Source organism: Diceros bicornis, chromosome 39 (assembly GCF_020826845.1).
Source record: "Diceros bicornis minor isolate mBicDic1 chromosome 39, mDicBic1.mat.cur, whole genome shotgun sequence".
In the NCBI taxonomy this organism is placed as follows: Eukaryota; Metazoa; Chordata; class Mammalia; order Perissodactyla; family Rhinocerotidae; genus Diceros; species Diceros bicornis.
Genome location: NC_080778.1, coordinates 23,620,657 through 23,636,278, shown reverse-complemented (window position 1 = coordinate 23,636,278; position 15,622 = coordinate 23,620,657). Strand labels below are relative to the sequence as shown.

At 39.9% G+C, this 15,622-nt stretch overlaps 1 protein-coding gene across 5 annotated transcripts in view; it reads right to left on the bottom strand.

Moving 5' to 3' along the window:
* UTRN (utrophin) overlaps positions 1-15,622 on the bottom strand; it is a 509,169-nt gene that overhangs the window by 342,524 nt on the left and 151,023 nt on the right. For all 5 annotated transcript variants that reach the window (XM_058534226.1, XM_058534222.1, XM_058534221.1 and 2 more), the window contains 5 exons: positions 14,873-15,114; positions 14,529-14,709; positions 12,414-12,559; positions 11,292-11,504; positions 228-341 (listed from right to left, as the gene is read on the bottom strand). In XM_058534226.1, the coding sequence (XP_058390209.1) occupies positions 228-341; positions 11,292-11,504; positions 12,414-12,559; positions 14,529-14,709; positions 14,873-15,114 (896 nt within the window). The remainder of the gene's footprint in view (positions 1-227; positions 342-11,291; positions 11,505-12,413; positions 12,560-14,528; positions 14,710-14,872; positions 15,115-15,622) is intronic.

The following is a 15,622-nucleotide window of genomic DNA, read 5'->3' as shown; positions in this document are numbered from 1 at the left end:
AAAATTGTTCTTCTATCCAAAATTCTATAACCATGGCCAAAAATAAAAATATGAATAATCAGTCATTCTTTTATTAACTATAAAATCGAAAAAGGTTTATGATGAAAGATATTTTATCTAGGTTTATTGTCACATCATATTCTTACAATTTTAATAATAGCAGCAAATAATAAAGAAGAAGAAAATGTAATTTTTTACAAGAGGTTCCCTAACTCAGCAGAACTCACAGAGCATTGGTCAAGCTGTCTTTGCAGCCCTTCTGTGTCTCCTTGGACAGCCTGCTCTTTCATTAAGAAGTCTTTCACACCATCCATCCACTTCTCAATGACTTTCAAATCAGCCTAAATCGAACACAATAACAAAGAGGGATATTACTCAGTGACATTCAGCCTCCCATATCACAAGATCTATTGCTACTGGAAAAAAGGCAACTTTTCAAAACTCTGATAGCATCGTTTTCATTTATTTTATTTCTTTTTTTAAATCTTCCAACTTTGAAAATGATCATTTTCTTCATTCGTGACTGAAATTCTCATAAGATGACAACTTGATAATCATTCTGAAAACTTCAAAACACTCTCCGGGGAACTAAGCTATTTTGCAATATGTGAGCAATATCTATGATTAAAAATTCAACTTACAGGAAGAAATGCTTTTCTAGGTAGAATCAGCTAAAATATCCTTCGTTCTCAGATAATTTTCAACAAATTTTCCCCTAAAGTTAGCTACTCAAAGCAGGAATAAATAAATAGCTAGTAGAGGGAATATAAGAGATTGTTCTTAGTTCTGCTGTTGACTGCCTTGTTATCTGAGAACCCAGGCCAGTCCACTGCCCCGCTCCATTTTTTCATCCAACATTTACTAAGTACCCACTGTAATCCATTTACTGTGTATGGTACTGGAAGTTCAAACACAAATAAGAAAGAAAATATTTTGCAGAAAGAAAGAGACTGCAGAGAGGCAGTAACATTGGAACTGGGCCTTAAAGAATACAAATAATTAGGTCCAACTTGAGCTCCAATACTAGAGTGAAGTGATGGTCACTTCTTTCCAAGGCCTTTCATTCATCATTGGTCAGTCTGATTTGTTAATTTCCCTTATATTGAGCTGAACTTGTTTCCTTGTACCTCCTGCAATTCTTTGCTTCTTGTTCGCCCCTAGGAATGGAGATAAATTTACTATCCTGTTCAAAAAACAAAGCCCTTCAGATTTGAAGGCAGCCACCATATCTTCCTTTAGTCTTCTACTGGTTAAGCATTCCCAATACCTTCCATAACGTCTCTAGGACATGATATCCCGACATTGCATTCATCACTCTGATCAATATGCTCTGGAAACTGTATCAGTTTTTAATGTCCTTAAAATATGCCCCACAGAACCAATTATTCTCATCCTTATAATGTTGGAATGAATGATAAAGATGAAACCTAACCGGTATTTCACATGTGGATATTACACTCATAAAATGCCATCTAAAATAGCTTACATTTTGTTTTTCTCATTGGAGAATTGTTTTTCGTTTCTTTGTTCTTTGTTTATAGATATATTATTCACAATATTATAGTTAGCCAAAACTCCAATATTCCCATAACTACCTCAAAATTACATTTCCTTTACTCCATATTGCTTAATTGACTTCTGTAATAAATTTAGAACTTGATATTTATAAGTATTAAATTTTGCCTTGTCATGTTCACAATAATAGTTAACAATACAGCAGCAACAAGCCAACAAAATGATTTGAATTTTTAGTCTCTCTACTTTCAGAACAGCTCTTCCTCCCAGCTTTCTCTCATCTGCAAATCTGACAGTGAGGTATCTTTTTTTTATTGGGGTTTTTTTTTGCTGAGTTTTGGGTCTTTTCCAGGTGAAAAATAATGCCAATGACAGTGCCCACCTGAGTATTCCCCCACGAGGACACCATGTCATTCATTAATCAACAAACTTACGGCTTAGTTTTCAAAATATGGGAATCTACAGGATACGAGCCACTTCCTGCTTATAAGGTTATGAGAGAGTTTTTTGAATACTTTACTGAAATCAAGACTTGCCAAAATTGATAGTCTGTGAGGATTATTTGAACCAAATGAGCGTACGTGAAATGTGAGACTATGAATCTGTAAATCTAATAATCTAGTACCTCTCCTCCAAAAAATAAATAAAAGAAAGCAGTATTTAAAGGAAATGAGTGTGGGCAAGGCTTATTAGTGGTATCCATGTTGATTCCCAGTGACCACCACATTCCTTCCTGAGCACATTTAGGATCTCCAGTTGGTCATTTTTCTACAGCCCTGCCAGGAACTGACATCAAGCTTATTCCAGGTCCTGAGCTTCTGAAAAATAACGTTCCCCCTTAATTAGGACATTCATCCATCTCCATTTGTCTGGTAATTTCTCACAGGATGCATCATGTGACCTTGAAATCACGGGTAAAAACCCCACGTTACTTGGGACGTAGGTTTAGACATCTGGCGGATCTGTGTCGTTTTTCCATCTAACTCGTAATCCAGGCTCTAACACAGTCTCAGTAATGATCGTGCTACACTTTCTAATTCGCAGGGCCGTTCTCTGATGAAGATGGGAAATAAAAAGTGCTTATATGGTTAAGGGCTTCCTGTCTCCTCTCTTAATATTATACTGCCCTGTGCAAGCACTTCCTCATCCCCTTTATTCCAAACACAGCTTTGAGAGTCCTTTCAGTCACACTCTGCACTCTCCTCAAGCTTCCTTTCCCTCTGTCCTTTAGCCTGTCTGTCACTATTCTCATAGGCCCGTGCTACTCTCAGGTATTGTCAATGGTGATACGTCTCTTCTGTGTTTGCTCCAACATTCTAAGATCTTACCATAGAAGACTGCTTAGGAAGACATGCTCAGGTGGGGTGCAGAAAGAGAGAAAGTATGAATTCATCCACGGAGTTCATGAAGCACTTTTGTTATCCATCCATTTAACTTGTGGCCACCTCTTGCACTGTTATTCTCCATTCTGACCTTTTTAAGAATTCAAGGCAGCATTACTGCTGTATAACTGGGCAATTCTTGCATCAAGTTTTGGGCAAGAAAACTGATAGTCTCCTGGGCTAAGGATTTTTGAAATTTGTATGGCAGTATTACATTCCAAGGAGGTTTTAATCACAATCAACCTTGACTAAAGCAAGGGGCCTCAATGATCCCAGTCATTGGCATAGGAGAAGAAGGTTTATCATCAACCCCCTTCCTTCCTCCCTCTCTCAGACTCACACAGACCCATGTGAGCACACACAATTCACATGCACCTGTTCTTTCTCTCTCACACACTTTAACATGAGAAAAAAGAAAAAGGAAAGCAACAGACACAGACAAGCTGAGTAGACCAATTGATCATCCCAACAGGAACAAAAGGAACAGATTGGAATCTGAAAAGCTGTTTTCACTACTAAAAATTTTGCACATAATCCTGACCACACTGAGTTCCAAGAGAGGCAGTGTGCCCATGAAAAGAAAGACTAAGGTCAGAACACCAACCTCAGTACCTTATCAGCTATGAGGCCTTGAGAAATGAATTCCTCTTCTTTGAGCCTCAGTACCTCATCTATAAAAATAGGAATAACAACTACTTTGCCTGGTTGTTCTAAAAACAAAGATAATGTGTGGAGAGGGCCTGGTACAGAGCAGGCATGCAATAAATGGTAGCTATTATTACTAAGATCTACAAAATCAAGTGCTTTACTACCAAGATCAACCCCATAAAGAGTTACCACTTCCGAGTTCTGGTGTTTATTCCCATCAGAGACTTCAGAGGAATGAGCAGTCAGGGTGAGTACATGTTTGCATAAGAGTAACTTCAATGTTTTTAACTGCTGCCAACATTAATGCTTGTTCCATCCCACAACTGTTTAAAAGTAACTGTTTGAAAGAGCTACTGCTTGTGATATTTCTGACTAGACTTGGCTGAATCCAGCTCAGCAGAAGGAAGCCAAGTAAATGAGGGAGGGCCCAAACTTTAGAAATGCCTGGGAGCAGCTGATTCACACAGCATCCTCCCTCTGTGGGAAGGGCTATAGGTCACCAAGATCAACACTAGCTACCACTTGTGTGCAGGTAAGTGAGGGAGATGGGGAGCTCTGCTCTGCCGCCCAATATCTCCTCTTTCCTGGAAGGAAAATATTGTCTCAATCCACTTGTAGCAGATGTTTCCTGTGCTTTTTAAAAATATCAAAAGTCTGCTCATAGTTAATCATACAGCAAAGAGATTACAAAGAAAGTGAAAGTGTTTCTCTGTCCATTTAAAAATCATTCTGATAATGCATTTGAGTTTCTAATGTACAGTAATGAGTATTTAATTTTTCTCTACCTCCCTCCATTTGCAGAATGACTATATAAATTCAGACTGGGTAATTTCGAATGTTCTACCTTCTTTGAGGGGACCTCAGTTCTTTTAAAGCAATATAAAAAAATTTAAAAACACCAGTAAATTTCTAAAATAAATGTCTGTCATTATTTCACAGGCAAAAATAAAAAAAATAAACTGAAAGTACTAACCTAGGGCAGCCATTTCCCATTCTTATTTATACTGACAAATTCTCTAACACATATAAAATGACTAATATGGTAGTTTTGAAACCAAAGTATCAAATATTCTAGTTTGGAAGTGCCAAAACTCTGCATTGACCATCACTGCTCAAAAGCACTGATTTGCAAGCATTTTGGATGGGCAACACCTGCTGTTGGGTCAGGAAAAGGAATGCAGTGTCATTAAAACAATTCCTTTAACTCTGTCACACCCCATGTCCCAGCCCAGCGCTTTAGTGAGGGATGCAGGAAATCTGAAGCTTGGTAATGCTTTATTTAAGGCAATAAGATTCCAAGGTACACAACTATCTCCTAAGAGTTTGTTTACAGCTAAATTCTTGACATTTCATTTTGTTCCTCCCTCATCTGTTGGAATATTCACAGCTTTGTAAGGAGCCAATTTCCAACTCAAGACCAGGCAAAAAGAATTGTGAAACCTGAATTAAAACAGTAATTTAAGGTAACAGTGTTTCTATTTTGTTTGGTTTTATACTATTCGTTAACCTCAAAAACATTCTTTAAAAAGTGTTCCCTTAGGGGCCGGCCCGGTGGCGCGAGCGGTTAAGTGCGCGCACTCCGCTGCGGCGGCCCGGGGTTCGCTGGTTCGGATCCCGGGCGCGCACCGACGCACTGCTTGGTAAGCCATGCTGTGGCGGCGTCCCATGTAAAGTGGAGGAAGATAGGCACCGATGTTAGCCCAGGGCCGTCTTCCTCAGCAAAAAAGGAGGAGGATTGGCGGGTGTTAGGTCAGGGCTGATCTCCTCACAAAAAAAAAAAAAAAAAAAAAAAAAAGTGTTCCCTCATTCAGTAGGGACAATCAGCAATGATATATTTATTTATCTGAAACTAATAGAGTTCTTAAATCTTAAGGATTCGAATGCACCAATATTCCCTTTAGCAAAGTAAAATGCATTCAAAATAAGAAAAAAAAGCACTTATGAGATATTTATGTCAATTACACGTTACCTAGAAAGAGTTACATCGGCCATACTGCATATTACTCTTAGAAAGTATTCACCGTTGCGTTTTTACCCTAAAATGCTTTACAAAGTAATTTCAAAACCTGGTACTGCATGTCTCAGTTCTGGGTCAGAGCACATGGATTTAGTGTGTGTCTTTGGCTGTTCAGCAACTGAAAGAAGTGGTGTGACTACACGGGTGTCCTGCCATTTAGGACAACCACGCATTTAGATCTTAGAGATCCAACCTCGCTGGAGAGGTACATGTGGGTAAGAAGTCTGAAGGCATCTACAAAGCCATTACACTCACATCCACTTACCCACTGTCTGCCAGACAAGGTTCCTGTCCTCAAAGAGCTCACACCTAGGAGAGGACAGACAGGCAGTTCGAGCCATAATAAAAACTGGGCTGAGATGGGGTTATCGTGAAGGTGTCAACAATGTGCAGTAGATTTACAGAGGAGGGAATAATGATTTGTGGGTGTGGTGGTGAGCAAGGCTGAAGACTGCATGCAGACGCTTACTGTTTAAGGATGAGCAGAGAAGGGGAGGCTGTGAATTCCCAGCAAGTAAGCGACATTTCCAAAGAAAGGCAATCGTCCAATGTGGTCTTCATGACCTAACATCCCATCTCCTCATCCAACGCAGCTCACAGGGCAGGATATAGGCAGGGCTTTAGGGAAACGAAGGGCAGGAGCTAGGAGATGTTTGTGAAAGCACTTTGTAGGACCATGGCAAAGACAAATAAATCCTTTCCAGAAGTATAACACTGTCATCAGTGTGGAAGATGAATTCAGAGGGAAAGAGATTGGAGGCGGGAGTCAGATTTAACGGGGTAATGGGACTGTCAGGGCAAAAGATGACGTAAGAGTCTGAACACAGCAGGAAGGGGCTGGAAGATGGATCCAAAGAGGCAGCAGCAGTGGTGAACATAAGACAGGGTTTTGTGTAGGCCTTGGGGATGGTTTCATGATTTTGCAGTAATATCACACTGCAGGAGGAGATCCTGAATAGCATAAATGAAACAATACGAAATACCTTGCAGCCCCAGGAATCCAAAGATACTAATGCTGGGGACAAGCAGCCTCTTAGGATTTTGTGATATTCAATCCCCATAAATCATAAGAAAATCATGTCAGTAAAATCAATAATGAAAAAATTACATTTGGTGAGGAAGATTAACCCTGAGCTAACATCTGTCACCACTCCTCCTCTTTTTGCTGAGGAAGATTGGCCCTGGGCTAACATCCGTGCCCATCTTCCTCTACTTTATATGTGGGACGCCTGCCACAGCATGGCTTGATAAGTGGTGCATAGGTCCACGCCCAGGATCTGAACCTGTGAATCCTGGGCCGCCAAAGCGGAGTGCGTGAACTTAACCACTATGCCACTGGGCCGGCCCGTTTTTCATGTAATTTTAAATGTTTTGCTGCCTGGAAGGAGTGGGAAGACTTTCCATGAGGTAGTTTTTAAAAGCACCAATTAACGTTTTAATTCTTAAGTACAGGAATTGAGGTCATTACTTTAGCATAGAATAGATAAAAAAGAAAAAATTAAGAAGGTATTTGAGCACGACACTGCAACTAAGAGTTTGCAGGCCCAACCTCTACCTGTACAAAAGGAACCAGTGTGTAGACAAAGAAAATGTAAGCACACGAGGAAAATACTATTTGCCAGAAAATCAAAATGGATACAGCAACAAATAACTAAATCACCATACAAGAATTGTAGGAAGGCAGGAAAAAAGTAAGCACAAAGCTATGAAAATACTTTAAAAGTTTAAATGTGCTGTGTCGATGAAGGGCATTATTATGATTTTGAGTAATGGGATTCATACTCCAGGCTCATGCATTTACGCACTATCTATTTAAATGTCCCCCATGGAGTTTCAATATCATTTGTTTCTATTAATTGGGAAAAAATGATTAGAATTAGTAATCGTCATGAACTTTTTTTTTTTTTTTGGCTCAGGAAGATTTGCCCTGAGCTAACGTCTGTGCCAATCTTCCTCTATTTTGTATGTGGTCACTGCCACAGCATGGACGACAAGTGGTGTAGGTCCGCGCCTGGGATAGAAACCTGTGAACCCAGGCCACCAAAGTGGAGCGCACCAAACTTAACCACTACGCCATGAGGCTGGCCCCTGACCTTTTCATTTTTACTTTGAATATGTTGATTTCCAGCAAGGCTCATTGTTAATGTCAGCTGCCTCCAGGAAAGGAAATAGTACTGAGGCAGAAAGGGAACTCTAAAAACATTCACTGTAAATAATTCTCTATTACTCAATTTCTTCACAAGGAGCAGTCTTTATGTATTACTTAGATAATTAAAAATGCATTTTTAAAATACCCAAGTCAAGCCAGCCCTGATGGCCTAGTGGTTAAAGTCCCACACACTCCGCTTTGGTTGCCCAGGTTTAGTTCCCGGGCACAGAACCACACCACTCGTCTGTCAGTAGCCATGCTGTGGCGGCGGCTCACATAGAAGAACTTACAACTATACACAACTAGATACTGAGGCTTTGGGGGGGTGGGGGGTGTAGGGGGAAAAAAAAAGGAGGAAGATTGGCGATAGATGTTAGCGTAGGGTGAATCTTCCCCTGAAAAAATAAAAAAGAAAGAACAAAATAGATCTCCAACCTTAAAAAGAATAATAAAAAAAAAACAAAAATAAAAAAATACCCAAGTCAACCACTCTGTTCCTAAGAAACAGCATCATAAATTGGCATTGAATTGAAAATCTACTGTGCCTCATGCCTTAAAGATAAATAGAACTTAAATGCCTAAAAATTATACATCAGGGGCCGGCCCGGTGGCGCAAGCGGTTAAGTGCACGTGCTCTGCTGCGGCGGCCCAGGGTTCGCCGGTTCGGATCCCGAGCATGCACTGACGCACTGCTTGGCAAGCCATGCTGTGGCAGCATCCCATATAAAGTGGAGGAAGATGGGCACGGATGTTAGCCCAGGGCGTCTTCCTCAGCAAAAAAGAGGAGGATTGGCAGATGTTAGCACAGGGCTGGTCTCCTCACAAAAAAATTATACAACAGGTCAGTGAGAAAGGAAAAACAATGCTAACCTGAAAATGAATATTCATTGTAATCTTTTTTGAGGGAAAAATTAAAAGTTTTCCTAAGTGAATTGTAATTAAATAACAATCAGTTCCTTCAAAACAAATAAAAGAGTTAAAGTGTTCTTTAGAATTAAAAAATATATATTTCAATAAAGAAGTTGCACAATTAGGGAACACAGATATTGCCAACAATCTTATAATTAGGATACAAAAAGTAAATAAATAATCATTGGACATTACAAATCTGCCACTGTAATAAAAAAAAATCTAAATATCCAGACGCACATGACTGATGTGGGATATTTGTGTGTGTGTGTGAGGAAGATTAGCCCTGAACTAACACATCGGTTGTCAATCCTCCTCTTTTTGCTGAGAAAGATTGGTCCTGGGCTAACACTGTGCCCATCTTCCTCCATTTGTATGTGGAATGCTGCCACAGCATGGCTTGACAAGTGGTGTGTTGGTCCACATGTGGGATCTGAACCTGTGAACCCCAGGCCACCAACGCGGAGCATGTGAACTTAACCACTATGCCACCGGGCCAGCCCCTGATGTGGGATTTTTTTTTTTTTTCTGGGGGGAGGAAGATCAGCCCTGAGCTAACATCCATGCAATCCTCCTCCTTTTGCTGAGGAAGACTGGTCCTGGGCTAACATCTGTGCTGATCTTCCTCCACTTCATATGTGGGACGTCGCCACAGCATGGCCTGACAAGCGGTGCGTCGGTGTGCGCCCAGACCCAAACCCGGGCCCACAGCAGCGGAGTGCGTGCACTTAACTGCTACACCACAGGGCCTGACCCTGACTTGGGATATTTTTAATGGAAATAAATTTGGCCTGCATTCCAACTGGCCACTTTAGGTGCCTGAATTTGCGACATTAGTAATAACAACCCAAGACAGCCTAAGGCTGGATTACTATAACCACAGGACTCACTTTTGTGTTTTGGAGGAGTATTTATTCTCTTTAAATTCCATACTAAAATACTGGCACATATTTAGCTAACCCTAAAATACACTTTAATGAGTTGAAAGATTAACCTTTGGGTTCATCTTCACCGGTAAATTTTTCCCTAACTATATCTCAGATTTAAATTTGAAAACAAAGCAATGATCTTTTCAAAAGATGGGAAATATTTAATCCAGCACTGCTCATCCTTGACACTATTGACTTCTGGGGCCAGATAAATCTTTTGTGTGGGGGCTGTTCTGCACATTAGCTGTAACTTTGGCCTCCACCCACTAGATACCAATAGCACCGTCCCTTCCCCCATAGTTGTGACAACCAAAAATGTCTCCAAACATTAAGAAGTGTCCTCTGGGGGACAAAATTGCCTGTAGTTGAAAACCAGTGATAATCCAATGCTTGGACCATAACCAAAAATTTTAGAATCATGGATAAGGGTAATTCTGGTTTTTAAAGTTAGAAAGAATTACAAGTGATGACAGACAAAGGGAAGTGGATCCACTCACAAAGTTAAACGAGTCAAAAATACTAAGTTACACATAACACACTCCTCTTCAAAATTAATGGTTTATTCTAATGAGATCTCAGTGTAGAACTGCAGCTTACACTTAAAGAAAACTTCCTCCTTCCACTACAACCCCCCCCCCCACACACACACACAGAACCCCCTCCATCTTAATTCTCCTGCTGGTCATTCATTGGAACTGTCCATTGGTTCCTGGGTCAAGAGCTTCCCTCCACATTCAGGGGTCACCGCTCTTGTCTCATGTTGCTGGAACCCCTCACACTGATCTGTACAGTCTACTACCTTTCTCCTACCACACGTTCTCTGGTTTTGATTTTTTAAACATCATTTTCAAAATTTTGTCTTCATTTTCAATCTTTTCACTTTTTTAGCAACATCCTCTACACAATATTAAGTGCCGGGCACTGTTCTACAAGTACATCTTGGGATACACCAGTGGTGGAAAAAACAAAACAAAACACGGTAGATCATGGTAAGGAGGCCCTGGGAGGATAGGGCAGAGAGTATGATTGGCTCATTCTTCACCCAGACCTTTCCTGTTAGGAAACCAGGTGATCTGGAAACTCTACTTCTCCACCTTCCTCACCAGGAAAACGTTAAAATCCAACTGTCTTACCTTACACTGACTTTTACTGCTTTCTCCTTATATTCTCACACCTATCCTTTCCTCTGGAACTTGATCACTGCTTCCTCTGTCAACATTTTCAGATGTAGCAAAGGATGCTGCTTCTGGATTTTCACCTCCCTCGAATTACCTGCTTTCCCAGTCCAACGCTGTTTGTCCATGGCCTAGTTCAGATTTTCAACTCCAAATATCTAAAATCTGAACATGCCAGCTTAGAGGACTCGGCTCTCTGCTACCACCTGGGCAACGTCTACCACTCCAACCAAGTTAGCACTATAATCTAATCACCAGTCTGTATTTCATGCAGGCTCTTGATCTCTGAAATAGTATTTTGACCATTTTTAAGTAATTTTCCCTTATCTTCAAGGTCCAATTATCTCTGCCAAGAAGGTTTTTGCAAGACAAAAGGAAATCAATGTGTTCTCTAGCACACTGAAAGTAGGTCTTTGGTAAGCAAGTTATGAATCCCAACTTAAGTACATAATAACTGTGGGACTAAAAAGAATGCAAAATGCCCAAATAATAGATATTTGAGTCCTACATGATAATTACTATTTTACCCTACAATAAACTTAAACTCCTGATGGCCTCTAGATTTACCTCAAAAGTTCTGAGTTTGGGGGTAATTTCTTCAAGCAAATGCAGATCTTTGGAAACCTTGACTTTTAGTTTGTTCCATTTTCCTTGAACATCATCAAATTCTTGCTTATACATTTTTTCGACATCTGGAGAAACATTTTTCTCCAAAGCCTTTGTTTCTTCTGCAAGTTTATATAATGTAGGTTTTTGATTCTCCAGGATATCTTCAAGAGCCTGGAAAAAATTTTAAAAGATTAAAAATGTGCACAATAATTTGTCCATATAGATGGAATAATATGGGCTATAAACAGTCCAAGTCACTTTTTAAAAAGCATTTGATAAAAAAAGAATTGTGGGGGCTGGTCCAGTGGCATAGTGGTTAAGTTCACGCTCTCTGCTTCAGCAGCCCGGGGTTCACGGGTTCAGATCCTGGGTGCAGACCTATGCACCACTTAGCCATGCTGTGGCGGCATCCCACACACAAAGCAGAGGAAGATGGGCACAGACATTAGCTCAGGGCCAATCTTCCTCAGCAAAAAGAGGAGGATTGGCAATGGATGTTAGCTCAGAGCCAATCTTCCTCACCATTAACAAAAAAAAGAATTGTGAAAAAAAGCATAAAAAAATAAGCAGAATCAAAAAAGTTAAAGCTTTCCCTTCATAAGTTGTATGTGGGCCAGACACAATATATTCTCTACGCTAAAAACCACTGGAACAACACACCCAATGAGGGCCAAGCATGGAGTGCTCAAGGGATGATCTGTTTTATCCAATGAACTAGTGTGGAGCCATGTATCCTAAATGACCAAGGAAGCATTTTTATTCAACATAGAAAAAGAACAACACATCAATTCAATCCATATTCTTCATTTTAATAAAGGTATTTTAGCAGACTACAAACAGGTTGAGAATTGTAAGCTAATCACAAGAGAAGGGAAAATATGCTTTTAGTCTATTAAAAATATTTAATAACTATTTTTTCTTTTAGCTGAGGTGCTACATTATAGTAACTAACCTTCAAATTATAAAAAATTTTGAGCAAAAATGGCTTTTTTTTAAATAGCTGAAAAAATATTTCAAAATATGTGATATGAGATATTATAAACGACCTTAGAGACTTCTAAGTCCTAAAATATATATTACCTTTTTCTCTTCCAGGGCCTTCTCCACCTTGGCAAGATCATTCAAAGCATTCAAAGACATCTGGGCCTTATTCTCTGAATCATGTAGCGTATCTTTCAGTGTTTTCAATGTTTCCAAATATTCATGTCCAGGTTGGCTCTTTAGTTCTGTTTATTTAAAAACACTTACTTTGAGAAAATAATGTTAGGAACCTAATATTATTATATATACCATTAATCTTCTGCATAAGTGACTTCTAATACATGAGATGTTAAACTCCATAATTAAAACTAAAAGGGGTCTCTGTTAGTTACTAAAATAAATCATTCCATCAGCATTTTTGAGAGTCAGACAGTGACTTCATCCCAGCGGATGTTGGTGTTTGAAATATTAACTAACTCACTGTCATTTTTCTTCGTTTCATCATGATGAAATGTCCCTCTGAAGATCGTACTACAATGTGTCTTTTGTCTGATACAATCTCCTCTTCTGCACTAGCTACACAAAGAATAAAAGAAAACCAAGATCCCCCAACCAGTCTTCCTCTAAGCCGAAGCTTGTAGAACTGCCATCTACAGGGTGGTGGACGTTATACAGAACACTGCAACCAGGCTGCCACAGGTACTCTGAGAAATAAGGAAGGCAAAAGCCAACTGGAAAGATGTCTGCTTCAGCCACTAATGTAGAAACCACAGGCAAGCAACAGTGTGTGGAAAGGAAGCAAGCTCGTTTGAAGCACAAAGAGGTGAAACCAACTAGCAGAAAAGATAAGAAACTAGCAGCATTAGTCACAACAGCCAAAGTGTGGAAACAACCCAAATGCCCATCGACAAATGAATGGATAAACAAAATGTTGTATATACATAGAATGGAATATTATTCAGCCTTGAAAGGAAGGAAATTCTGACACATGCTACAACATGGATGAACTTTGAGGATGTTTTACTAAGTGAAATAAGCCAGACACAAAAAACCAAATACGGTATCAGTCTACTTATATGAGGTATTTAGAATAATCAAACTCATAGAAACAGAAAGTAGAATGGTGGTTGCCAGGGGCTGGAGGGAGGAGGAAATGGAGAGCTGTTTACTGGGTACAGAGTTTCAGTTTTACAAGATGAAAAAGTTCTAGAGATTGGTTGCACAACAATGTGAATATATTGAACACCACTGAACTCTACACTTAAAATGGTTAAAATGGTAAAATTTCATATTATGTGTATTTTACCACAATTAGAAACAAAAAAATACATTTAAAAAATGTTTTAACGTTAGGAAACTAAACATATAATTGCCTACTGATCTTTGTCAAAAATAAAAGCATATTCCGTAACAGTAAATTGAAAAAGAGGAACTCTCAAATATGTCACATTCTAGGTTAACTGAATTCAGGGGACAAAGAGTATGGGGTCCAAATGCCTTTCTAGAAGAAAGAAACATGACCCATTTGCTTACCACGCACACAGACAGATTCTTACAAGTCATTACACCATCTACAACTGCTGCAAGTAAGGGTGTGGTTAAACATACAGCTTTTTATCATGCACTACCCATAACATTACCCAATACAACACAATTCCTGACTTAAACAGCAGGGAGAAAAAATATAACATATGAGGGGGGAGGTCTCAAAGCTTTAACAGATAACTTTCCAAAACCAGGTTGATGCCAAAAGTAAAAAGTCTTTAAAATTTTTCAGACTTTGAAAGAGGAACACGATTTCTTTTAAAAGAGGAGATGATATTTATTGCTAAAACTTGAACCATTATGAACAAACAGAAGTAAGCGATCATTCTTTCTAGCTCTACTGGTAATGATACTAGCTGGCTTCCTTCAATGAAAAGGAGAAACAGTGCCCTAAAAAAACTCTTTAAAAATAATCATGTCCTATTAACATGGTTTTAGAGTGTGCAAAAGCTGTTTGCATTTTTATAAACAAGTGTGAATCCAGGAAACAGTCCGAATACACTTTAAGACCTGGAGGAGTAGCTGGTACAGAGGAAAACAGAGTGAGGCTGGTACAAAACAAGTGAGTGTGCGAAAGGTCTAAATATTGGGAGTAACTTTTAAATTAAGGCAAGCTGAGAGAGGAGACTGTAAAATCATCTAGTAAGGAAACCAAGAGAATGGGTTTACCGTCCTCTAGCTGTTGCCGACGATCCTCTAAATCCTGTTGCACAGCCTGGTAGCGGTCCAGAAAGCTATCGAAGCCCTGCTGGACAAAATCCGGGGCAGAAGGCCGAGACTTCAGGGCCGAGCACCTTGCATGCACCATCTCAATTTTGGGGTGGAGGCTCAGGAGATTTGTTAATTCCCGCTGCGGAAGAGAAAATAGGATCACATAACTCACCGAAGATGAACATCCTCACAGAGAGTTACTCAGAGCAGAATTAACCTAAAGATCATGACACAAGTAGCATCTTTTTCACTACAGAACTGGGCACAGCATTCTTTCAAGTCCTAGATGGTTGTCTCTTTACCTGACAGGAGTCCTTCAGACTGGGCAGGGACTGCTGGTGACACTCTGAAAAGGAACTGCGTTTCACCCACTCCTCTTTTGTCTTTACGTTCTTTTCCAGCTCATCAAGCTGCTTAAAGTAAGCGTTTATATCTTCCTGGAGCTGAATCTTTCTTGCCAGATCTTCCAAATGCTGCAATACATTCTTCCATTCTGATAATATCTTCTCCAAAACATTTTTTATTTCTTCAGTAGGAAGACCTTCTATGCAGGCATGAAAAATAAGCAGACATTTCATATATTCTTACAACATCTGTTTTGGGTTTGTAATAAACATTCTAACCTATTCAAAATAATGAGGCAATGTCATATATAATGATCACTCCCTCAAGTCTCTTTGTGTGTGTGTGTGTGTGTGTGTGTGTGTGTGTGTGTGTGTGTGTGTGAGGAAGATCAGCCCTGAGCTAACATCCGTTGCCAATCCTCCTCTTTTTGCTGAGGAAGATTGGCCCTGGGCTAACATCCATACCCATCTTCCTCTACTTTGTATGGGACGCCACCACAGCATGGCTTGACAAGAGGTGCGTCAGTCCGCGCCCGGAATCCGAACCTGCGAACCCCGGGCCGCCAAAGCGGAGCACATGCACTTTAACTGCTGCGCCACCAGGCTGGCCCCTTAAGTCTCTTTTAACACCACAACAAAAATTAGAATGATGGACTTAAAAATAACTATGTTTAATTCCTTGACCAAGGTGGGAGAGAGGGAGCTTGA